The sequence below is a fragment of the Copidosoma floridanum genome, unplaced genomic scaffold (genome assembly GCF_036245765.1).
Source record: "Copidosoma floridanum isolate Cflo_tuat_1 unplaced genomic scaffold, Cflo_Japanese_pri ptg000040l, whole genome shotgun sequence".
Taxonomy (NCBI): Eukaryota; Metazoa; Arthropoda; class Insecta; order Hymenoptera; family Encyrtidae; genus Copidosoma; species Copidosoma floridanum.
The window spans coordinates 2,883,183-2,911,025 of NW_028321917.1; the positions used below are offsets into that span (position 1 = coordinate 2,883,183).

Genomic DNA, 27,843 nt, shown 5'->3' on the forward strand with positions numbered 1-27,843 from the left:
ATTTGTAATACAAGTTGTATTTTTTATGTACGCCACCTAGCGGTAGCAAACCACACTAATATGTCGATACTTATAGTTAAGAAAATTAAAATTTCAAATTTTAATCACCAAAAATCTAAGAATGCGAATAACTCGTAACAGGAAGCAGCTAGGATTTTGAGTTCGACAGATTTTTCATGTATAAACAATATAAAAACTTTCTGCATTCGCAGATTTTGGATCCATTTTATTCAAACTTTTAGAGCCTTCAAGCACACCGTGCATTAGGTGATAGAGATATATGTAGAAAAAGAAAAACTTGCTGCAATCAGCCATTCATTTTATTACTACAAACACACTATTATTCTTGTACACCTTAAACATTTGTATAATGTTCTCGGACTGGCTGATTAGATATTCCAGGAGTGCCCCTTAAAGTACGTCTTTGAACTTTTATCCAACCTTAACCTTACAAAAAAGCCTACAGTGTCAAATTACTTATTTCAGGGTCACTAAATCTATGGACCGACAATCGATCTGTCCGAGAATACATATATTTCCGTCTTTGCTTACTCAATTTACTAATTATACAATATATTTGAATTTAAAACAATACTAATATCAATTGTCATAATCCTAAAACTCCATGCGTGCGGTACGTGATAAGCATTTTCTAGTAAAGTAAATTGCTAAAAAAAATTTGCATGCATGGCAGATCAATGCAAACAGCCAATATTTATTTGATAGGTTTTGATAATATGACGTAACCTCTAAATATTAAAAAATACGCCATATGTTGAAAAGGAAGCAAGGTAGACCAACAATAACATTGCAGTGTACAAAAAGAGAGGTGCTGAATCATATGACAACGTAACCTCAAATGCTAGTATTTTTATATTTTTTTACAAAATTAAGGTGAAATTTTTTTAGAAAAATTATAGGATATTTGCTGAACTATAACAAATGAGTAGAATATATTTTTGTACTTTTGCCCAAACATAAGTCTAAAAATTATGTAGAATGAAAGATAGATATTCTGAAAACAACAACTTTTAATCAATATCCAAACGTTTTTACATTTTTCAAAACATGATCGTGGTTCTTTGAGGAGGTTCTGGCGAAAAACAAAGAATGTTAGGTAACACTGAACAAAAATTATGTTCTTTTAAAGAACATTAAATGTGCATATAATTTTTCAATATTTTTACGAGACTTGTTCCCGAGAAAAAAATTACTTCATTTTACAATTGAACATAGGCTCTTGTAAAATTCATTCATTAAGTTTTATGAAATGTAGTTTTTTTGAAGGTGGTTCTTGGGATATTTTAATTTATTTATGTATTTTTTTTTTTAGTAAGCTTATTTTTAACTTAAAGACATTTTTGAACTGCTTTTAAAAATTTTTGATTTATTTAAATGGTATTTTAAATACAATTCAATTACTGACCCGCTTAAAAATTTTTTCGTTTGGCCAAACTTTCGCCAAAGCTTATGTTTGACCAAACTTTGGCTAAACATGGGCAATGAAAAATCCCAAACTTGGATTTTTGCTGGAATATCTTACTTAATTTTAGCCAATGTTCATCCAAATTTCTAAAAAATTAATTTAATACTTCATAATATAAGTGGTGTGCATGTATGATACATCGAAAAAGTCGTGCAGGAGACGGTCTCGAACCTCGGCCACCGAAATTCCGCGTGCGGCACAAGCACACTTAACCACTTGGCTATGACGAGATGGTACTAACCATAATACGAATCGTCTATGTATCGTACCAATACTATAATTTTTTTTAAGTCATGTTATAAAATTTACTTAACAATTATTCTAAAAAAATTTTTATGTGAATTTATTCAGTTACACTTAATTTTATGTGAAACAATATTTTTTTAGTGTATTATCAAGCATACGATGTACAATAAACGCTTTAATCTTGTTAAATCTGCCAATTTTAGGTATATTTTTATTGTTTCACATATAATTAATCGTGACTGAATACATTCACATAAAAATTTTCATAGAAAAGTTGTAAAGTCAATTTTATAACATGACTTAAAAAAAATTATATTATTGATATGATATGTACACGATTTGTATCTCCGTATACACGCTCTCGTCATAGCTGAGTGGTTAAGGGGGTTATCGTGGTACCGTCCGCCACAAAAGTTTGGGATGCCTACACCTAAGCTTATACTACTTGAGCAAATGTACAATCAATACGATGACTCTGAACTTTTGAGAGTGACTGTATTCACACATAATTGCAGCTTGAGCCTATACTTGTGACTACGTGGAAATCAGGCAACGTTGCACTTTGCATTTGCATTGAACGGGTAGAAAGTGAAAAATAGTGATTGTTTATATTGTTTACCATGACAAGTAGAGTCCGAATGAAAAACGGTCGTTTGGCTAAACAAAAAATGATAAATCAGCATAAAAAAGCACTTTTAGCTATAGCAGAAGCAAAGAAAAAAAAAGCGAGAACTGGAGGTTCGTTTATTGAGTGGAAACCGAATAGTTAACCGAAGAGTGCTTCAAAAGCAAATGAAACGCTGCGTGTGTGGAGCTGCTTTGAGTTTTTGTAATATCAAGAGCGAGACTCATGAAGGTCTGCGTTCACAATGGACTATAGTTTGTTGCAACTGTAATCTGATAAATATTGTTAACGGTAGTTCAAAACTGCAAGTCAGTGGAGGATTTAGAATCCAATTTGTCAGCTGTACTTGGTAATTTTCTTTTCTTAGCAAACATGTAACCAATGCAATTCACGATGTTTATAAATATTTTGAATAAGTCACGTACATTTTTTTAGGTGCTGTCAATGCAGGTCTAGGGTGTACCTCTCAATAAGAGACCGTTTATAACCGACAAACTTTGCGATTTAATTTCTCGAAAACTATGAGGCTAGGCTCTCTTAAATTTTGATATGTTATTTGTAGTGAAACGAAATATCACGATAATCCCCTTAAGTGTGCTTGTGTCGCACGCGGAATCTCGGTGGCCGAGGTTCGAGACCATCTCCTGCACGACTTTTTCGATGTGTCATACATGCACACCACTTATATTTTGAAGTATTAAATTAATTTTTTAGATGTTTGGATGAACATTGGTTGAACTTGAGTCTAATATTTAAGCGAAAATCCAAGTTTGGGATTTTCTCAATGCCCATATTTAGCCAACTTTTGGCCAAACATGAATATTGGCGAAAGTTTGGCCAAACGTAAGAATTTCTACGCGGAGACCCCTATAAGAGCCAACGTTAAATTGTGAAATTAAATGGTTTTTTTTTTCAAAAAAATATTTGGAAAAAAATATTGAAAAGTGTATAGCTCATAAAATGTTCTTAAAAAGAACATCGGCAAATTTTTTTCAGCGTTTAACATTTTTTATTTGTTGCCAGAACCTCCTTAATACGCCCTTCTTACTTGGTAAATAGATAGTACACTCTAAACACGTAAATCTATTTTTTAACATCTGGAAAATCATGATATAATAAATTATGATTATATAAATATGGGCCTACTAGTATAGCTTTTGACACAACAATAAATTTGAGCTTTTCTGAGAGACCACACAAATTATTTTTTAGTTCATAACTTATTTTCATAGTCACTTGTTCAGCCTTCTTAAATAAATACTATTTTATATTAGTTCAATAGTAGGACAACGATGATACCATATCATTATTTAAACAGTTTAGTTTTTGTAAGATCCTACTTTCTCAGCTTATGAAATTAGCCTATATGGTTAAAGTTGATTTTCGCTACTATCTTAAACGAAACGTAACAATTAAAAGGGCTCCTTCATGAAAGTCCCCAAAAAGAGATATACCACTTCTAATAGAAGTAAATTCGTTGAATCCAATACTAGCCTTATTTATACCCTATATGGATCAAAATGTTAAAATATTTAAGCTCAAAGTTGAAAGTGCATTCTTGTAGGGCTGCATGAAAAACGAGTTATTTTACGATTATAATAAACCAAAATGAGCTGCCCCACGAGAATTAGTGTATACGTTTTGTAGATAAAGTATTCGTCTTTAATGTGCTCCATTAAAAACTGAGGATAATAGGACAATTTAGCGATAAATTTGTAATAGAAATAAACAAATAAATAGTCGTGTCCAGAACTTTTAGAAGTTATGTGGGTAGCAGACATACTGACTTACTTTATCGTGAAAGATTTGAAAAAGTTAAAATTCGTACGGGTTGAAGTTTGTACCTATTATTATTTGTTATGAAAAAGTATATAATTAGATAAATACTGTTATATTAACTTTAAGTCTTATAGGATTTTTATAGCATACAGGTGCGGAACACTATGTATAGTAGGTACAGCAGAAAAGCGATATATACAAAAAAGACATATATATATATATATATATATATATATATATATATATATATATAAAGTCACTGCTATACCGATCGACACATTGCTGTACCTGTCTGCACTGGACTGATGAAAACTAAAAATTTTTTTTTCGTAAAAAGTAAAACTATACACAAAACAATAATTTTTTCCACTTCATATTTTATTAAAAATAGTATAATAGTTTTTAGACACATATATTTTTTGAAAAACAAAACCTGATTTTTTTGCTTGTATTTAACCTCAGCGGTAGTCGCAGGAGCCCTCTTAAATGTCGTAGTTGCGACAAACGACATTATAATAAAAAATCTATTTATATTGTAACTTTTTCTTTGCCGGAAAATTCTCAAAGCTGTACACTTGACAAATTATATTACAATATTAGAAATAGACAAGAAATGGAATTGATATCAATAAAAAAAATTTTTGAAAGTAGATCTAACAATCAAGTCACGCGGGAGCGCGACGAGGTAAGTTTGAGAAAGCAGACGAAGCCTCAGCAACCGTGCTACTATTTACTTCAGTAATACTGCAGTAGTTGTACAATTCATAGTACATACAAAAAACTGATGAAGGTATTATTAAAATGATCAACTCCAAAATGAAATACCAACATGTAAAGTAGAAGTTAATGATGAAAATATTAAGTCGTAAGTGGAATGTTTCACTACGGTAGTATATTATAAGGTCATTATACAAATATGTTACGTCAAGAAAACCAGTAGTTTCATGTTAATGATAGAGATCTCGTTAAAAAAACAGTAGCTAAATGGTGCTAAAGGTGTTAAATAACGTTAATGTCATTTAAATTTGTTTTTAGCTTCGAATCAAAAACTAAAAACTGTGGACTACAGTCTCACGCTCCTTCACAGGCTGCGGGACAGCAGATAGTCCAACTATTTGTTTGTTTAAGAAAAATTAAAAGGAAGAAAGAAACAGAGTGTTGAATATTATGTCCAGATTAACTTACCTTTCTTTCCGCTAATTATTAATTCGGATGACCTGCACTTCCTCTTTCCGTCGATTTATAATTATTTATTTTAATATTTATTTATTTGTTATTTATTATTTTATAATAATTTAAATTCCTTTTCCAATTAGTTTTATATCACTTTATTTTATGTAACTAGTATACATATAAAAGAAAACAGAAAAGAAAAAAAACATAGATGGAACGTCTGGTTAATCTTATAAAATTAGTTATTACGTCTGCACTTGATGAGCGGCAGCGGGCTACTAACTAAAACGCCGTGAAAAGAAATGCACCTTGCACGAAGTTTTGGTTAAAACTTCTTTGTCTTACTTGCTATGGGGCCGGTACTTGCTGACTTCATATGTTTAGGCTTCATGGCTCGCTTCGGTTGTCACTTGACACTTCCAAGAGCCACGGAGTTCACAGTCAGCTTTGTTAGGCGACGACTCTCGTTAAGTATGACTCTGTAAAGAGTCTTAGAATTTTATCATTGGGAATGAAATATTACAGGATAAAATAGAATAAAAATAAAAATTTATTAATTTACGCAAGTCGTCACCTAACAAAAGGTCCGAAAATGTTATTCTTAGAGCGAATTTAAAGTATTTCAAGGAGTTCAATAAAATTAGGAAAGTTTAAACGTAAAATATGATGAACTAAACTAGTCTTCTTTAAAGAAAACAATCAGTTATAAGTTTTTTTACCATTTATGTTCAATTTTTATGAATTATAACAGGGTGATTCAAGAAGTCCACAGAAAAAAAAGTGAAATCTCCTGAAAAAACTAAATTTATTACAAAGTGAATGGTAAGGCAAGTTTGATGTGTTTGATATCCATCAAAAAAAACCAAGACTTTAAGAATTATAGTCGAATACAGTAATATGTGATACAGAAGTCATTTTAATAACAGAAACTATGATTATATCAAGTACCGTTTTAAAGATGTATTATATCCATAATGTTACTTATTGTAAAGTATTTAACGAAATTAAAGATTTCAAAAGTAATAAGGTCAACAAAAAATAGTCAAGTTTGTTGATACGTAATAGTACATTACGCCACTAGAGCGCAAAGTGTCACTTTGCGCCCACTGACTACTTTGGGCCCGTGGGCAGAAAAGTAGTCGAAGGGCGCAAAATTCGCCCAAGGGTGCAAAGGCTTGCGCTCGAGTAGCGTATATTATTTTTCTCCTTAAGGGTGAAAAGTGAGGTTATCAACTCCACATGTATAATGAAAAAATTAATTAAAGTTTATAAACCTCAAATTAGTATGCAAGCATTGCCATATGCTAACTCCAGTAGATATATGTTGTAAGGCTGCGTACAGACGCAACGCCAATACTTTTTACAATCCGTTTGAATGCGCGAGTGCGAGAGAGAGAGGGCGAAGAGATGACGGATCGTTCGCCCTCTCTCTCGCACCCGTGCATTCAAATAGATTGCGTGTAGATTGATATTGCCGTTGTGTCTGAACGCAGCCTAGGCTGCCGATATTGCTGCTTTGCGTTATGTCCATTGCCAAAAACCATGCTTTTTTTAGAGTCTATAGTATAACATTTACGATCTGCCTGCCAATGTAGCGGTATGTATGGGTATACTGGCACTAGTAGTATTAAATGGTCTTCAGTCTCGACGGTAATAGAGTTACGAATATTCGATATTGAGTTGATATATGGGCATACATTTTTTTTCAAATATAAGTGTGCTGACTTCAAAGATGGTAGCATTAAATTGTTTTTAAGTAAGGGGAATAAAGGTATGTTTCGTGAGACAGGTTGTGCGGGGCCCAGGGGCGGCAGCCCCTGGTAAGGGTCCAGTGGGCGAAGCCTCGGGGGGGTGGGTACGGGGGGGGCGCAGCCCCCCCGACTACAAAATATAAATTGTTCGTTCTTAAAAAAAAAAATCCATTTTCATTCTTTAAAAATTGTACATAAATATGATTTCATCCAAATTTTACAATTTAATGTCGAAAACTTATAGAATTTCGCCCCGCGACTACAAAACATAAATTGTTCGTTCTTAAAAAAAAAAAAATCCATTTTCATTCTTCAAAAATTGTATATTAATATGATTTCATCCAAATTTTACAATTTAATGTCGAAAACTTATAGAATTTCGCCCCGCGACTACAAAACATAAATTGTTCGTTCTTAAAAAAAAAAAATCCATTTTCATTCTTTGAAAATTGTATATAAATATGATTTCATCCAAATTTTACAATTTCATGTCGAAAACTTATAGAATTTCGCCCCGCAACTACAAAACATAAACTGTTCGTTCTTAAAAAAAAATCCATTTTTATTCTTCAAAAATTGTATATAAATATGATTTCCTTTAAATTTGATAATTTAATTTTAAAAACTCATTACAGAATTAAAATAATTTAAAATTATACTATTTCACATTATTATATAACTTTAAAAAAGTGATACTTATATGTTTTGCACACTATTTTCATGTACAGTGTAGGAAATTTGATATTTGGCACTTCAAATAATGTGAAAAAAGCCCATTTTATGCACACTAGTACAAAAAAAGTATGAATTATGGTGTACAAAGAATTGTGATTACTTTGCGCCCTAGAGCAGAAAAGTACTTTTCCGCCCTAGGGCAGAAAAGTTCCACTTTAAGCCCATGACGCATGCATGAAAAGTACTTTGGGCCCTCACTTTGCGCCCAATAGGGAGAAATGGTAGTTTTTCTACGAGTTTGAAAAGTCTCTGTTTGCGAACTGAGACGTTTGCGGCCCGAGCCGAAGGCGAGGGACGTAACAAGGTTCGTAAAGGAGACTTTTCAAACGAGTTCCGGAAAACTGCTTTTTCGCCCTAGGAAGTACCAGCCTCCCAAAACCACCCGAGGGCGGAAAGTGTTTTTACTCACTAAAGATGATTAAATATTAGAAGAAATATTTGTGTAAGGATATCTTGGTAAATAAAAAAATTTACAAAATGAAATGAAATATTTAAAAAGTAATGAGATTAACAAAAAATATTCAAATTTTGAAACATTATCCTTAATATGTATTACAATTATCGTAATGCTTAAATAAGGTAAATATTTTATTACAGAGAAGAACATGCAAATATTCTGCAAAATTGTCAAATCTGTGTAACGTCCGGCCAGCTTTACTCTGTTTTTGACGTTAATATAAACTGTGGAAAATATCGTTTAAAATCTGAAAAAGTGTAAAAACTGTTTAGTTGTACATGCTAGAGTATTTGTTTCATAAAAAAAAAAAAAAAAACAATTGTTACATCAGCTTAAATATATTTCATAGTTTTAATATTGTAAGTCAATTATTGTCATTGAAGTTTAGTTTGAAATAACTTATTTATAATCTGTAGCGATAATTGTATTTATTTATGACCTTATTTCGTTAGAATAAGAAAATTATGCACTGTCCATTGCCTGAAGTATTAACCTTTAGTACAGACAAAAATAAATACTTAAAGGCTGTAGACTTTGTTTGTACTAAAGATGCTAAATAAATCAATAAAAAAAATATCACGCAAACTAGTTTCTGATTCATTTGCGTAAAAAGTTATAACACAGATTTTTTTTTAAATTTACATAACCAACCAATAAACAATATAAAGCCGATCCGGCAAGTTATATAGATTCAATAATTTTTTATGATATTTACATGTTTTTCTCTGCAATAAAGTATTTACATTACGTAAGTATTGCAATAATCGTCACATAGATGTAGGATAATGTTTGAAAACTTCACTATTTTTTGTTGATCTCATTACTTTGTGAATATTAAATTTCGTTTTGTAAAATTTTTCATTTACTCAGATATCTTGATAAAAATATTTTATTTAATACTTTATCATTTTTGGTGAGTACGTAGCAACAAAATTGATTATTTTTTCTTGATCTAATTACTTTTTAATTTTTTTATTTCGTTAGATATTTTTGAGTAAGTAACATTCGAAATATTATACATCTATAAAAAAGGCACTTTATATTACTATGGTTTCTGCTATTAAAATTACTACTGTATATGATTATTAATTTTGGAGTTTTAATTTTTTTATGATGGATACTAAACACATTAAATTCGCCTAATCTTTCAGTTTAAAATGGAGTTAGTTGTTTTATAGTAAGGTTTTATGCTCTTTTTAATGAAGCTGCTTTCAGTAGTTTCAGAACTACTTGGATTTTGTCTTTGATAAATTTTTCTGTTTTCATAAACCTTTCATCCATGACTTCAAAAGTATTTTCAGCTTTTTGCTTGAATTTAAGCAGTTAAACCTCATTGCTTCACAGCTCTATAATTTCTTTTTTATGTTTGCTACAGAATATAAGTTTTCTTGTGTTTTGTTACTAAAAACAATTACATTGCGGGCTAATCTCACATTGTTTCTAAAAGTTGTCCTCCATCCTAATCCAGTGTAGCCTGGTGATGTGGTAAGCAGTTTCTGCTATCTCTCTTGAGCGTTCTTGTACTCCTCACTCATAAATCCGCGGGGCCCTGGCTATAGCCACCTGGGATGAAAACGATTGCACTGGATCAGAACTGCTGACTGGTCCTATTATGAGTTAACCTGTTGGTGTATTGTTTTGTATTGACTTGCTTTATACTTGCAATTTCCGTGTGTCGCACTGACCGGTGAAAGCCAGTTTTACCCTTGTTTGCCAAAATAAAAAATTGGGAAGGGTATAAACCAGTGCAACAGCCCTCTCTGTTGCCAAAAAGAGCACCTCTTGCTTAGGCTAACTGAGAGATGCCACGATCCCTAATTCCCACACGGGAAAAAATATTGGAATGACAGAGCTCAAAGGTGCGTGTCGTTAGAGTTCATAGCAACATCAATTTCTGTGAGCGTGTTCAATGAGACTCTCTCAGTCCAAAGTTTGCGTTCGTACAGCTTACATCGCCAAGCTCTAAGAGTTTGAAGCGTTGGTCCTAACGAGTCCAAGGGTTGGGACTTCTCATGACAATCTCGAGTCTCATGACCCGACGGTAGATATTTGTATGCATATACATGTAATGATGCCTGATGCGGCCTATCTTCAACAAGGTCATACATACCGCAAAGGGAGAGTAATGCGGGAGGGTAGCAGTAGCGTCAGTAGAAGCAGCACCAGCAGTAGCAGTTGTTATTGTTCATAGATTCATATGATACATGTATCGTCATGTTATAAATGATTACAAATGTTTGAATTTTATGGTTTCTTAATTGAAAGATTACTCAATTGCTATCTGCAAAACTAGAGATCCTTAACTAAGTAATTGATCACGGTATCACATACAGTTATTTGACTGTGGGAAATTCATCCAGTCACAATGGAATCACAAGTAGGATCTGATCAAGGTTAATAACTATTTTATAGACACAGAACGAGTCAATCTACGGTTACCTACACGATAAAAAAAATACAAAGTGTGTTATCAGGTACTATTATGATAAGCCAATCATCGGCTTCTCCCACTTTTAGCCATACTGAAATCACAGCAATATTATAAAATTGACAAACTAGGCAGTTTTCAGTGTTGAAGAATGTATGTATCTGATTAAATAACTACTCCAAATTTCAAAAAGCGGCTCAATCTAATAAATAGTTAGTCTTTATGGTACCAGACCTTATACATCTTGTGTCATGCCTACTTATGTGCAACTATGTAATTTAAATTGTTTTGCTATGACTGACATATACGAATAAAATACTTCTGTAATTACTTACGTCACATTCGATTAGACGTTACTAGAAAGAAGAAGACCCAACTCGACTGGTACTAAAATTTTATGCTGATTAGAAATTTAAGTAATGCACTAATTAAGATCCGAGCTTGACAATCAAATGGTGCACAAATCTAAAGTACAACTTGGCTTGACTGTTCCCAAGCCACTGCTGGAATTCATTTGCTCAGATATGTTTTGGCAAAGAGAAAACAAATATAATCTAGAGACCATTTTGTTAAACGCATTTCATTATCATATTTTTTTGCAACCTTCATTACTAACAGTCAAATATTTGATTACCCGGATTGCACAAGCTTTAATGGCTCAGTGGTTAGCGCGCTAGCTTTCTAACCGGAGAAACTCGAAGGGTCGTGGGTTTGAATCTCGTCGAAAGTTATCGAAATTTTTTCCTTCTTTTTCGAAGGAAAGTCAATACTTGGCCAACTCGTCGGGTAAAGTCATTATTCATTTTACAAAGGTCAATACAACGAGTTTAGATGATTTATTGGAAAACACCTTTCCATTAAACTCAATAATAGCTGAGATGTGCTTGAGATAATCGCTGCGCCCTGTAAGTAGTACCCAGTAGCATAGACTACCGAGTCGTTTAAGGAGAACTTTACAAGGGGTCTGCATGAAAGACTCACATGTTTGGGGAAAAGGAGGGTAATTACGAAAAAATAACGAGGAAAGTAGATATTAGGATACGTAAAAATTCTGTATTGGGTGTACGTGGGATTTACATACTACTTGATTCACTATCTATTAACGATTGAGTATTTACTAGAATCTTAAATCCACATTTGTTAAAAATTAATTACTATGGCTTAAATAGAAGCAATATTCTCTATCACTGTAGTTGTGTGATACTTGTTACAACGTAAAATACTGGCCTAGTCGCTGAGGTCATCCACGCATCACTTATGTGTGGAGGTGGATTGCCGCACCCAATACGAGCACTTTGACTGATATTATACTCACTATACCACATGCATAGTAGGAGTTGCCCGATGAGACTCGTTACCGTGCCGTCGCACTTTGCCAGTTAAGCTGGCTTGTTACATAAAAGTTTCCTCTGGATTTTTTTTTAGTTACTAAAAGGGAATATAAAGTAGTGTTATTATAGAGTAAAGTAAAGTTCAGAATTTTTGCCTTTATGCGCTAACAAATTCGCTTATTTTATTGTGGAAATTTTAGAGTTCCCTTAACTTTGTGCTGCATTTTCCATAGCTAGTTAGGGTGCCAATATATGGTGTTTGAGTGTTGAAAGTAGAGGAATCACACGGCTGCAGGGAAATTTTGAATGTTATTTATTTGTCTATTTCGTCCTTGTTTCTTAATATTTACTTTGGAGATTGAACTTACTTTACTTAACGTACACTTAACTTAGTAATTAAAAAGACTGAAAATTGTATCAAATTCATTAGACCTTAGATTCGTGAGCAACAACCGAAAAATTTCACTAGAGCATTTTTCTAAAGCAAAATATTAAAATTTCAGTTTTCAATATGGCAGCTTTTTTTTTAACTGCTTTAGAGTATTGAAAAACACATGAATTATATGCGTATTAATCGAACTTACCTGTAAGTTACGTTAAATCCCAATTATAAGAGAATGCCTCGTTCAAAGAGATTATAATTGTATCCCCCCTCTTCCCCGTTGTATAATGTCACTATAGTCAAAAGAAAAATAAAAATTCGCTACCACTCGCAGGCTCTTGCCCTGATGTGCACGACTGACGCTGTTTGGCTGATGCCTCATCATTAAATTAAGCGAGTTTGGAATTGCTGTAAGATCATTGCAACATATGTAAACCTGGGAGGGGGTGTAATCTCTTCGGACGAGGCATTTTTGTATAATTGGGATCAAACATCACTTACAGGTAAGTTCGTTTGACCTGTAAATTATACAACGTATGCCTCGTCTTCGAGATTACAAACTATAGCTGTTTAGCGTAAGCAATTCAAAAGGAAAGTGATTGGTCTCAACATAGACTTATTTAATTTACTTTTATTAATCACAGTCTAACACAAGTTAACCTTAATTGGGTATAACTTGTTGAGTTACTAGCATCATTACATTGTACAGGTGCTAATAAATCACATAATCAATTCAATACCCTAATGAGGTGAGAGTAATAATATAATTTTCGCTTGGCATGAAGATAATGCTTACTGGATAGCGAAATAACAATGAAGTCATCGTTAAGTAAAAAAAAAACGTATGCGGTAACGGCTCTTACTGTGGTAACCGATCGGTTGTAGAAGTTGGCAAAAACTCTTGAGTTCTGGGACCACCCTGCGGTGCGTTTGGTTAGATCGATGTTGACGCTCTTGAGTTTTGCTCGGATGAGGATGCATGTCTGGTATAATGAGCAGAAAAGATGCTGGTGTCGATGTCATTCATTCCGAGGATAATTTTTACCCACATGCTCAATGTTTGAGTTTTTACACCTTTATGAGGTTTGTGGAGGCTCAATATCAGTTTTTCTGTTTCCGCTTTAATGACACTGGTCTTAGATAGGCAATATTCAAGGGAAGAGGTGACGCATCTTGGGATTATCAGGCATGTCTGCGAAAAGAAGATCCAACTCAACTGGTACTAAAATTTTATCCTAATTAGAAATTTAAATCAGATAAAAGTGAAGTCCCAACTTGGTTTACCTACCATGCATTAATCATGATCCGAGCTTTTATGTTCCATTTATGTTCAAAGCACGAGGCAACGCAGTCATCCTTCAATCTCGAGATTATCAGGCATGGCTGCAAAAAGCCTGGCTTGGAGGTTTAAATCAAGTCTACGATCCTGATTTCCAGGCCTTAGGCCGTGGAGATGATGTCGCTCCATTCAATAGCTGCCTATTTTTGTACTCGGTAAACCGTTGCCAAAGCCAGAAGTGTCATGGTTTTAAGTGACAAAAATTTAAGATCTAAATCTTAAAAATAAAGATCTGAATAACCCATACTTTTTGTGTAGCGCAAAATCAGGTCGACGTCCCAGGTGAAATAATATTTGGGATTTGCTGACTTGAATCTAAAAGCACCTTTGAGAAGCCTGGATACTGGGGGGTTCAAGCCTATTTTCTGGTCTTCCGAAATCAATGAGGTGGTGGAGCGTGCCGAGTTTAGTGTGCCATAAGATGTGCACTTTTGAAAAATGTGTGCAAGAAAACTTAGAGCAAAACTCTAGCCACTTCTTAAGTTCCTATACTATTTCATGGTTGCCAGTGCGAGTGAGGCCAACACAATATCGACGGCATCTGTTGGGATCAGCTTGCTGATGGCTCGCCTGACACAACACCCACTATCAGCCATAAGTGACTGCATTGCGGGCGTGGCCATCTACTTGGAGCGCTCTTTTGCGAAACCTCATAAAACTTTTATTTTCTTTGCATCTTGGCTAAGAACTTCTTCTATCTCTTTTCCACTCCTTGTTTTTTCATATATCCTCAGTATATGTCTATGGTCCTCTTCTTCCTCCTGACAACGTCTACACATCTTTTCTTTCTCTTTTTTCAAGTATTCTTTCCTTATACACTCATTTCAGCATCTAAATCTAGCCATCAGCCTCCTATCTTCACTTGTCACATCCTTTTTCATATACTCTGGTTCTTTCTCTGTTTTGATGTATCTATATATTTTGTTATATCTTGAATTTTCTATCTTCTCCATTCTTTTTTCTTTTTCTTTCTGTATTTTACTGGCCATTTTTTTTCTCATTTCATCCTTAAATTCTACTCTTTCCATTTATCTTATTTCTTTTATATTTTCTTCTTTTGAAATTTTTAGTCTCTTCTTTGATCCTACTTCTATATTCATTCCTACTTTGTCCTTGTCTTTTTTTTTGTACCTTCTTTCACTAATTTTATATTTGAGTCCCTGATTATTTCTTCAAACTTGAGCGGTCTTCTTAATGCTTTTATTTTTAGCTTCTCTATTTTACACTCTTCTTCCACTATGTAATTAAGGGTGTTACTATCTCATTCTAGTATCCACTTCAGGTATCTTTTTTGCACACTTTTTAGCCTCTCATCTTCTTCCCACCCCCATATCTGTGCTCCTAATAGTGCTGCACTTTCCACTTTAATATTATTTTCTTTTTTTCAATATACTTTTTGAATTTTTTTAACATTTCCTTTAATTTCACTTCCCTGTCAGCTATTAGCACAACGTCATCTGCCAAGTATACGTTGAACAGAGTTGGGCTCAAGGGCCCTATCTTACTTCTTTTTCAGTCCAAAATTTTTCTGATATTCCTTTTTCTGCTTTGAATCACATTCCTTGTTTCTTTATAAATATTCATGATTCTATTTCTTAATTTTTCACTTACCTCCATCTCTACTAGTCTTTCTCCTAGTACATCCCTATCCACCCAATCGAAAGCTTCTTTGAGATCTATAAAGCAAGCAAAAACCTTTTTTTTGGTTTGCTTGGTCTTTCCTCTACTACATGATTTAGCGTGTAAATTGCTTCTAATACTCCTCTCCCTTCCCTAAATCCGAACTGACTCTCTGGTATTGTAATTTTTTTTAATTTTTCCTTTGCTTTTCTCCTCTTTGGATTCATCCAGTATCAATTTCTGAATTTCCCTTTCTTTTCCAGTCAGATCATTTTCAATATATGTCCCCTTCTCCAGCTTCCTCTTGTTTGCCATAACGCTATCCTTCATTTTCTTGTTTTATAGTTCTACTTTCACTATTTTCCTCTCTTCTCTTCCATAATTAATGACTATTTCTTGAACTTTCTCTACTTTAACCTTGACATTTATTTTCTGTGCAATATATTCTTCCACTTTTTTTTCTAAATTGACTTTTTTTAATAGATGCTTCTTTAATCACAATATTCTTTCTTTTTTTCTTTCTTTCACCTTTTTCTTTTTTTCATTCAAGTCTACTGACTCTCTCTTCTGGAGATTTCCTCTGTTCTGCCCATTTTTGTTTATCTTTATCCCACTTGGTTTTCCCTTCTCTCCATTCTTCTTCTCTTTTTTCTAATCTAACTAACACTTTGAGTATGCTTTCTAATCGCTTTTTCGTTTTGCCTATCCTGCAATCATTCTGTTTACCTTTGCTATCTTTCTGAAAATTTAGGATAGTCTGAGCGTTACTCCTCGTGTTTTCATTTATTACCGCCTTTGTTATTACTTAAGGTATTTTCTGCCCCATTGGTGATCCATAAATCTTCTTAATCGACACTTCTGTTGATAAAGCAGGTCCTATTCACCGGTCCCCTGTAATTCAGGTATCTTCCTTACTAATTGTCTACAACAACGAGACCTACCGTAACAGCTATCCAGATTCCCGATTAGAAAAAGTCTACGGCCCGCCGGAGACTACCATACGGGCCGTAGACGGTACGCCGGACATAATACTCCTGGCCCGTGTAACGCGTGTGATCAGGTACGTGTACGGACAGTACACGGCACCCGTCACTCATGGCTCCCGTGTACTGCCCGTACCCTGACCGTAAGCGGTCCGTACAGTATATATAGCTATGAAGATGAGCAAAAATAAGCTGTTAAATTTATGCTAAACACTAAGTAAGTCTTGCAAATAAGGCACGACCAATCTACAAGATACCAGAGCAAAAAGTGTTATTTGAATAATAGAATTCAATTTTAATATCTTTCCGTTATCATATGTAAGTGAGTATTTGTATCAATATGATAACTTTGAATTAAAACTAACAAAAAAAAAAAACCATTTTAAAACGTTTTTTGTTATTAAGTGTCTTCGTAACAATACTATAAATAAAATTAATCATTAAAAAAAGTGTATTTTTAGAAAATCTACAATGGATGACAGAATAAATAAACGTATGAATTGACATTTATTACACATGAGATGTGTTAGAAAAAGAAATGAACAAACAGGTAACGATTATGAAAATAGTGAAACGGTTTTAACTAATAAAATTCATGTGATGGAGGATAATATTAAATAATATTAAAAGTAATTTAGAAGATAAACAATTTATTGAAAATGAACAAAGTGAATGAATAATGATCATAAATATAGGTTTGAGACATGTAGCAGTGAAAGTGAATATGATGTTAAAAGTGGCATTCAAATTAATTTGGAATGCAAGCGATTGATTGCACAAATTTTAAAAGATTATGCGAATGATTGTATGCCCCCAAACGGTCATATTGATTATTTATTAAAAAAATTTAAATTAATTGACAATATTTTACCATTATCACACAAAACATTATTCAAAGAAAATCTGATTAAAAAATATAAAGTTGAAAAATTTGATCCAAGTGATGCTAGTGACAATTCAAAGATAGCTTACTTTGGAAGATTACTTTAAAAATTTAAAAGAAAAAACAATAATGCATGCAATTTACTCTGTCTGCTAGTCATTTTCAGTACGCAGCCTCACGGGTAGTACACGGGCAGTCCATGGGAGCCGTAACATACGGCAGCCGTGTACTGTCCGTACACGTACCTGATCACACGCGGTAAACAGGCCGTGCATGGCCCGCTAGTTGGACCGTACACGGAGCCTCCGGCACCGTGAGTGGGCCGTACATGCCGCGTGGATTCATTTCTAATCGGGTTTCTAGGTTATCCCATTTATTACACGTTCGTCTCTACTTTTTGTTTCTTACACTCATGTATCTTTTTATTTTATTCACTGTTGTCCACATAGAGGTCTCCCTTATCTACCGTACAGCTTCTTTTTCTACCTATCTTCCAGACGTGATCTCTTTTCTTCTTTCGCTTCTTCTGAAACTCACTTTTTTACTTTTTCACCTAGTCACTGTTTCCTCGATTTTTCTTACTGTCACAGTCACTTTTTCACTTTTTTACGTCTTTTACTTTTTGCTTCTCACTTATTTGCAGTTCTTCAAAGGCAAGTGATCTTTTTTTTACTGCCTCGCTGCACGCGTTTTCACACACTTCTGTTTTATCTTTAGATTACTAATCTCACTTTATCCATTTAATTTACATTAACTTCAATACTTCTCATCACATTCAATTTTCCACTTACACTATTCTTACTTACTTTCGACAACTCTATAAACTTTTATTTTATTACTTAACTCTTACTTATTCTTTATTATTCACTTTTCCTAGCCCCTCTAGCACGGACACGTCCTTTCTCCTACGCGTACGAAACGGAAATCCTGTAGTTTTGTTACTGCAGTGGCTTTAATGATAGCTATTGAGCTTCGAGATGGGGTGCCTGCAGTTGGGGCGAGCTCTGATCTTACAGGACCTGGTAGTTTAAATGGTAATTAATCGCTCTCATCTACTTTAACGGCCCTTTTTTTTTCGGGAACAAAAGGAGCTTGTTTGCAAGCTTTATCGTTCTTAATTATGTCAACCAAATGGTCCATGAACAAGAACATAAATGATTTCGAGTCCGCCAGGGTTTCCTGACGTCCTTCTGAGCAGTGTAAGCAAAGGCTGCAGCATGGGCCTTCATATGATTATGGAAAAGGTCTGTAGGAACTCCAGCACAATATTGTTGATGCTAGAGCTCTTAAAGTCCGTCCGTCTGTCGTAAGTATTGTTCCTAAAAATTTTCTGTTCGGCTTCTTAAGACCTTTCTTTAAATAATACAGCCATCTCTTGTAAATGTCAACCTGTAATTTTATTTCCATAGTCTCAGTAATTTCTGGGTCGATACCCGGCAACTTCAGAAAAAGTGGGTCCAGAGGCAGCTCTTTGGTCGGAGGCCCTTTAGCTTTAGCAGTCTTGCCTAAAAGTGTTGACTGTTCATGAAGTAATGGCGCACGTATGTGGTTGGTGAAGTTAGCTAGCATATGCAGCCCGACTTTGGCGCCAAATATTGAAACGAACTAAGTCTTCGACACCAATAGCAAGGAAAGGTTAAAGCGCCAAGCAATAATGCAATAAGGTAACGCAACGTGGGTCGAAGTGGTCATAAAATATCTTACATATAAGGCAGCTTTATGCTAAAATACAAAAGACACAAGAAAGAACTAATAATATAGTATACCTTGCTACTGGTCGTCCGCCGTCATACTGTGTTCTGAACTCGACGACTTATTAAGGCTACACTCCAGATCTGAGAGCAGCTGGTTGTCTGAAGACGATGATTCTTGGTCTTAGTGTTTCGATGACAAGTTTGTTGCACAAATCCGCTTCCAATTCCGCTGTGATCGCGTCTTGTTTGGGCGTATTTTCTCTAAAGCATTACTTTTACGGAAAAAAAGGAAGAATGACGAATCAGCAGAAAAACAGCGGCAGTGTGCATGGTGAGAAGAGAGCATGCACGCACTGGAGACTTTTTATTTCTCTCTTAACTATCGTGGCATTACACAGGGGAAAAGTGGGGATATAATATGTAATCTTGAGGATAAGGCATTCGTCGTAAAAGTTCATTTTTGTTTGTAAGGCAATGTCAGTGTGGATAAATATTCTAGGGGTTTCAGGAACACGTTCAAAAGAAAATTTGGAATCAGTACTTATCTGACAGTATTTTTTCAGCATACTTAGTAAACTGTTTCATCTTTTTATCCTTGCAGGAAATCATGAATACTTTAAATTTTAATTTATGAATATGTTTCTTCGCTTGATATTTTTTTTTATCTATGAAATCATAAATCATTTAATAATGAAATCAATACTTTTCATAACAAGTAACTCTACGATAACTTGAGAAGTTTTTTTAAGGTCTATAAAAGTAAACTAACACGCTTCTATTGAATGGTCACAGAAGAGTGCTGACCTCAAGTCTAGATGAAACGACTGGAAGACTTTTTTTTTATTTACCAAAATACTTTTGCTATAGAAAAAATAATTTTATACAATTATCCAACCTTTTTTTTTATTTTCTAAAGAAAAAAAAGAAAAAAATTGTACATAGCCGGGAATGAAACACATAATACGGCGTAAAAATAAAATACTTAGATCGCTCGGCCACCGTCAGAATCAAAAGTGGAAAAGCAGTTTTCCTATTTCAGTTTTGAAAAGTGTGTAGGACTGACCTTAAATCAGATGAGTTAATTCTCTCACTAATATTGTTCGTCCTCACATAAGTCCTCTCAGTTCTCTTAGTCCTCTTTACGCTTTAAAGGGTCTTAAAAGTGATTAACTGATTGTAAATTATCATTATATCATTAGCAATGTTTTGGCAGCTGAAGCGCTGTCCTAATCAAGCTTTGTTTAAAAATATCGTAAATATAAATGAAATAAAAAGGAATTTCGTCAAATATTTTATACAAAGAAAGTGGAGGCATATTTACTTTTCACAATAATACTGTACGTAAAGTGAAAAATAGAGGTCGCTATTAATACAAAATTACCTTATGATGCAAAAAATTGGCCAAAAATAAAGAATGAGACTTTTTCACTCATGCGAGTGTAGGCTGCGATGGTGAAAAGTTTGATGCTAGTAGAAAATTTCAGAGTGTAATTCAATTCTAACTTTACCAATGTTTAAGCCATGAACTAATCTCACTGTATTCGGAAATACCGCTGAGTGGTTTATAGCTTCACAGATGGTGGCGCTTGAATTGGAAACTTTGCCGGAATGCGCTCTAAACTTCACTACTAGCATAAAACTTATTACCATCGCGGTCAACACTGCTTACGCAGAAGGCTCATACTAGACATCACTGACAAGCCTGCATCTGGGAATACTTTATACATAAAGTAAATGTATACCCCAGAATCGTTAATTGTTTTTTGAACATGCCATAAGTAAATAAATAAATAAATAAACGTCAATGACTTGCAATTATGTATGACAAATAAGCTGATTTAAAAAATCTTTATCATAACTCCTGTCATGCTAAGAAGTATTAACAACCCTTAAGCGTACACCTGCGAATATGGATTTGTTTCAAACAGCGAGTCAGTTATTAAGTAATGGCTAATCACAATTTATGTGATGTAATTGACGTCGTTCATCTGACACGTTCGGAACGAACTCATTTTTAAGGGTGTACACGATCCGTACATAAAAATTTATTAATAATTAAATGTTATTTGTTTACAGAGCATGAAGATGAAGAAACACGAGGAATTGGAGACTCCAACATTTACCACGAGCATCCCCATCGAGGTCAACGATGAATAAAAAACACACCTTCGAACATTAGGCCTACTCGCGTAAAACACACACATGCAGACACATGTATATGAAGGCTAATTTTTTATGCGTGAGTCCGATGTTAACTATAGAAAAAATGTCTACCTATACTTAAGAGCTTTTTTCGTATACTTCGAAATAGTATATTACGCATCTAGATCAGTAAAAAGAGAAAGTCTTGAATTACCCGCGTGGATTAACGGACAATTTCAGGCGTCTTTACATTCAACTGCGGTGCATAGGGCTAAGTGAGGGTATTGTTGCGGTTGCTCTAGTTATTGTGGAACTCTTCAATAATGCCTATATTTTAATTGAATTGATGAGTTATGATAGACAGCCACTTTAAATTATTAAATTAAATTATAGTGTATCTAATTCATAAGATTTGTGTCTCAAAACAGCGTTCAAAACTTTACATTTGCATAACAAAGTATCACGTCTGCAATAACTAGTGCACACATAAACTTTTCCACTATGATGGTGTTGTTGTGGATAATCCGTTGATTTTGTATTGAAATTGACCGCAATAATACGTGCAGAATAATGAATATACAGTACTGGCAACTGAAGTTTTCAAACATATTTTTCAATCAATTTTCATGAGCTTATACATTTATAAAGGTGGAATAAAGTCGTTTTTGAGTCCAATATAAATAAAATAAAAAAATAAAAAAATTACAACGATTTTACGAACTAAATTTCTTCGATAAAAGTTTAAAGCAAACCACTCAAAAAACTGCAATAATATCCTCATTTACCCCTATATCTTGTTACGTATTAGTGCGGCCAGTAAACGGCTGCTTCAGTCTGCGCAGTAGACAGAAAGTAACTGCTTTCTGGCCACATGCACAAAAATTTTTTATAGAATCGATAGTATTTACAAATCCAGTTGCGCACGTAATCCGTCGATAATTATGATGGGTATAACAATAAAAAAAAATTTTTAACTCTAATGTCAGACGTCAAACAGCTCTAATGTACTCTTAATTTTTGGCGTATATTATTAGTGTCTAACGTATACAAGCCGCCAAAAATTTATAACCCCAAGAAAAGATTCCATAATTTGAATGTCACTTATGTTATCGATGTTGAGTTTAAGGAGCGTGTATAATCTTTTTTACCCAAACTTTATGTTTAGGGATACTTCAATCGTAGAACTTGGAGAGGGAAAGGGTTTGAATTAATTTATCAATCAGTATACTCAAACATGATGATAGTTAATGCAACTGAACATATAGTGTTTTAATTGAGTAGATTATATTAAAAGATATTTAGTGTTATAGTAACAATGATGACAATGATTATAACAGCCTTATGACTATATCGTGATAATTATGATGGAAATGATAAATAGTTAAAGAGAGAGAAAAACAAGTGTTATCTAACTAATTTATCACAAGCAAATGCGTACATTTATGCTTGAACTTTTTCCTCTTTTGATGGTTTTGGGAAGACAAAATCATGACGAGCTTTTCCAAAGCTCTGTTGAAAATAATATTTTCGGCCACAAATTCTGCTATCCAAGTCGTTGAAAGTGATTGCAAAACTTCAATTATACTTTGATTTTTTTCATCCGTTTTTTTTTTTTTTTTTTAATAATAAAAAATAGAAATATTTGTACTGAAAGAAAAAAACGCTTTGGCATGCAAAATAAGAGAAATCAATACGAGAAAAGGAAGGAAAGCCGCTTATGTGTGGAAATTGAATGCACCACTTATTTTGTATCTCTAATGACCGTGCATATTTAACATAAAAATGAAATTAAAAACTAAATTGAATTAGATGGATTTTATTCTTCTACTCCAAAGTGACACCCATCCATCGAATGGACAGCTCTTCAGCAATGAAAAGTTCTTTCATTTGTAATATGCAACATTGTGTTTCAAATTTTTAAAACCATCAAGCCATACAAATACACAACAGTAAACGGTAAAATAGCGCGCGAAATCGAGATACACCTATTGGAGGATTCGAGTAGATGCATAATTTTGTCAAATATAAAAAAAAAGGAACTCGATATTTGCTTTTTACATTGTTATTAACTGTATTTAACAAGTGCCAAATTTTGTAACAATGACAATCTGCGATAAAGCGTACTAATGATTATCTTTGTCATGCTGCTTATTATCATAGTGACAATCGTATAAAAAATCAAAGTATTCAGGGCGTTATTTTTTGGTGCATTTCGATTCTCTGTTGCATTGATACTGAATTTGGCAGCTTGAACTAGATGTTTAGATGCAGAATTATTACAATAAAACGTTTTTAATCTTGCAATTGTAAAAATATTTCATGTAAATGTAGAGTTGCTTCTCTAAAAATGAATTGTCATGTCAATATGAAGATTTTATACATATATATATTTTTTTTTTTATATTAGGACTGTTTTAAAATATTTGTCAGCATTTTTTAACAAAGTATAATAATTTTGTACCTAATTTTTCTCAAAAAGTTTATTGGAGACTTTTATACAACAACCAAAAGTTTTTCTTAGGAGTACGGCAGCTCATTTTCTCAATTTCTTAAATAGGTAAGTATCTTCAAGTCAAGCGGCCAAATGTTGTAACAGTTGGGTGCCAAAGGTTAGAAGTGTGGATAATTTATATAGCTAATATGCAACATTTTCTCCATAGTAGCAAATCAATTGTTACTTAAAGCACACTTGATCTTAATATTGCAGAAATTGCAAAATAAGATTAAAAATAATATCCTTAATAGTGGTGTCATTAGCGGTCCTGACCTAGCATACATCATAAACTTGGGAAAAATGTAAGGAATGTAAAAATTTATAGTACAGTGATCTGAAATGTGTGAAAGCTTGTAAGAAAGAGGTTATAGCAATAAATAACATATATACATATTAAATTCATGTACTTTACTAATTAAATGATACATGTACTTTAGAAATACGTAAAATTATCAAGCAGGTGCAAAGTATAACTTCAGCACCCGGAAAAGTGCATTTGCGCTCGAGTTACGAACGATATTTTGTTTACCGTGGTCGCAGAGTTTGCCACGCTTTACGCCCATAGTGAAAAAAAAATTATTTTTTACTTTGATCTTTTTTTTTATCTTTGACATTTACTGCGCTCTCGATAGAAAAAAAGTTCGCATCTAGTGTGCATCCAACTATGCAAGCACAAGGAGTCCCTCAGACCTACCACTTACGCAACCAGGTACGATAACTACTATTTGTTTTGTATTCATTAATCAACCTAGGGAACAATTATCAGTCATGATTTTCATTAACATCCTACAAAAAGTTATAAGTGCATCAGTTGTTGTCGATAGGATACTTTATTATGCAAAAGCAAATTGTTTAACTCTATTTTGTAATGCAAATACACGGATCGAACAAAGTTATGAATATTAACAAGAAATTCCAGTAAAAATTGGAAGACAAAGAATTAGGATGTGTGCGTGACCTTTCACGTACTAGCGCAAAAAGTATCCAACGTGATACATTTATCAAGCTAGCAGCACCAAGTAACAACCCCTATTTCTAAATCTATGGACAATCTGTCGCTTGTTTGTTGTTATTTATTGTGCAAAAACAAAATTTACAAAACTGAAATTTAAATTTTGTTAGTCCAATGTTTCTAGAAAAGAAAATATTGTTATAATTTATACACCTACACACTGATTTTTATGTAAAATCTTTTTTTTTTTTTGGCTGTTGAAATAATCAACAGTTAATATACTGAGTTGTCACTGTCGCTGGAATGAACATATATAGTTTTACTACAAATTAAAGTGAACTGTCGTTATTTTGGACCCCCTCCCCTTCTCTGAAATAAGCTAATGCTAGCTGCTGTGCTAAATGGAAGGGTCTGTAAAACAAAAATTATTGTTGAGATAAAATTTAAGAAGCTCAATTGTGTCCCAGTTATTTCCATTTATACGTTCAATCACAGCACAAGTAATTTAATTACATCACAGATCTTTTAAAACACGAATTTACGATGAAAGACCTGCAAGTATGAATTAAAAATACGATTCTTACAGTAAAATTTGGATGCATTGAATATATTTTTGTAAAACGTCAAAACAACAATTAAAGGATCCTGCTGGGCTTTTTCTTCCACACTCTTAGTGCGTAATAATATTCTATAAATTCTCTTGCGGCACAACAGTTACAAACAATTCTTTGTTTATAGTAAACATACTGCGATTATGAAAAAAAGAGGTTTTTTCGAAGAAAAATATTTTTGCAAGCCCACAACATAATCATTAGAGGGCCTTTTGAGTTTTCGAAACATTCGCAGATGCGCATAAAGCGAAAAATTTCAATAGCACTTTTCAACAACAATCTCCGTATCACTAAGAAATTCTTGACTTTACTACTATGACAAGCTTAGATGTACAAAAGAACGATTTGTAAGTATTTTGTTTTAATCATAAATTACCTTCACATTATGAGTAGCATAAGACCAGAGAAAATTTCTTTTTTCCACTTTTTAATGTTTTTTAGGCATCTTTCTGCAATTTTTTTAAGTCAATGTACGACAAAAAGTGCACAAATATCTTTTGGCATACTGTTTTCACATTTTTGTCACAAATTTGCTTGTTACTTTACACTAAAAATTCGTAGAAAGTCGCTCGTACTAAGAAAATAACGTACAAAACGTACACGGAAGATTGTTGTTACCAGAATAAGCTATACCAAAAGTGATGAGCATAGAAAAATAACGTACAGGTCTTGAGATTTTGACGGATTGGTACAGGATTTTTCTGTACCATGGATAGTCTATTAAATTTGTATACTGCGCATGGCTTTCTACTGTACCGTCTACCGCGCATAGTATGTGCGCTTATAATATACAGTGGAGATATGTATGTATATATATATATATGCATACTTGCATACATGTACGGGATTGTCATTGTTATTTTGGCTCAATATGTAAATTGTTCTTTGCGAGTGAAAACCAATTATTATACGCAACAGGAAAGTGACTACAAGTGCCTACTGCACTTATCATTACATCTTGTTAGATTCGTATCAATGTATTGAACTTTATATTGTGTTGTGGTGGATATACTGAAATCCTAACCTCTTGAACTTTTACAGCTACGTATATACATACTGACATTCTATATGCTCCCACTGGCCGACTAACTTTCTGTACTGGTACAGGAAAAACCCGTACCACGTATCGGATTTTGACGTACTAAGTATAAGGTTTATCTATACTCACTAAGGTACTTTAAAGTATACTACCGTACCAAATATACCTGTACCAGTACACATTTTTCTTGTACAGAGTATCGAAAATACTTGTACTAACATATAGTACCTGTTTTTCTGGTAACAACAATCTTCCGTGTAGGCTGCAGTTCTTTTTTTTTAAAGTTTTTAAAATATGGTCCAAGTCAAAGTATGATAATTTTAAGTTTCAATTACAGAGGAAGGATTTAACAATGTAATTAACTATGAATTTTTATATTTTTTTAACTTTCAAGGATTCTGATACTCAGATTTTTTGACGTTTAAAATAATAAATAAAATTTTGTTATAAGTTCTACATTTTTCTATTTCATAAGACACAATATGACCTTTTAGTGTGAAATGATCCTGCTCCGTGTGGTGCTTTAATCGTCGTTCTCTCGCAAGGAGGTCGATGGAGATTACGCCTGCTATCACCATGACTCTGAAGTGTGCAACGTTGCGTGCAACGAAAATAAAAAAAAAAATTTAATTTTTTTTAAATTAAAGTGCTTTAAACGCTTTAACAAGCGATAAGAAAGGCTCCCATCAATTTTTAGATCATAAAAATTTACCCTTCTCGAGATATAAGTGTTTAAAGATTGATTCGAAAGTAAAGGCGTCAAAAATGCGTTTAGACCTTTTAAACTATTAAAGTGAGATTCAAATAGTGTACATGAATTGAGGTAAGTCTCTGTCTACGCAATAACTCATAAAAACCATAAAAAAAGAGCTCCTCGCTATGATACCGTCAGGATATAGCAATGACCCATATAACTCAATAACCCAATAAAGTTAAAATAGGCTGCATATGCATGTACAAATGACTTTAAAAATAAAAAATTATTCATACCGACACTATGATCTCAGTGCTAGTAAAATAAAATAACTGAAAATGTATATTTCCCATCATCGAAAACTTGATATATTAGATATTTCACTGTGGAAATATCCAGGATAAACCAAAAGTTTGAGACATTCTAATTAAAAAGGCTGTACGACACCGGAGATGGCAGGGAAAGCAGAATAATAAATAAGAACGTACAACAGTTGAAGCATTTTTATCGCAGACTCCGAGACTGTGCGATAGGCGCAGGTTATCCTCAAGGCTCCTATTCTTTAAACTTGGGTGATTTTCACTCTCTTCTTTTCGACGTTCATTTCATCTTCCGATTTCTCAGCCCCGTACAAAATAATAGACTGGGCCGTAGACATGAGAGGCCTGCGCTTTGCAGGTTTTGGACCTCTAACGTTCGACATGATTCGGCTTAATGCTGCTACTCTTACCGACACTTTGTCTGCTGCTTGCCTAAGGTGACTCCAAAACGTGAGCTTTCTATCCGGCGTCACCCCTAGGTATTTTACAATAGACGAATTTAGGCTGTAGGAGAAACAGAAAGAAGCAGGCATTAAAAAATAGAAATGGCTAGAGCGCTTCAAAAATATTTTATGGGCAAAAGGCATGCCAAACACAGAAGAAACGAACACGAGAACAGGAAGTGAAGAAAGGGCTCAAAAGCCGTTGGAAGAAGAATAAAAAAATAGGTTGAAGACGG

At 33.6% G+C, this 27,843-nt stretch overlaps 1 protein-coding gene across 2 annotated transcripts in view; it reads left to right on the forward strand.

Moving 5' to 3' along the window:
* The window catches only part of Clic (chloride intracellular channel protein 5), a 134,444-nt gene extending 112,412 nt beyond the window's left edge, over positions 1 to 22,032 (forward strand). For both annotated transcript variants that reach the window (XM_014352201.2, XM_089597854.1), the window contains one exon: positions 20,989 to 22,032. In XM_014352201.2, the coding sequence (XP_014207687.1) occupies positions 20,989 to 21,069 (81 nt within the window). In that variant the 3' untranslated portion in view covers positions 21,070 to 22,032. The remainder of the gene's footprint in view (positions 1 to 20,988) is intronic.
* The last annotated feature ends 5,811 nt before the right edge of the window (positions 22,033 to 27,843 follow it).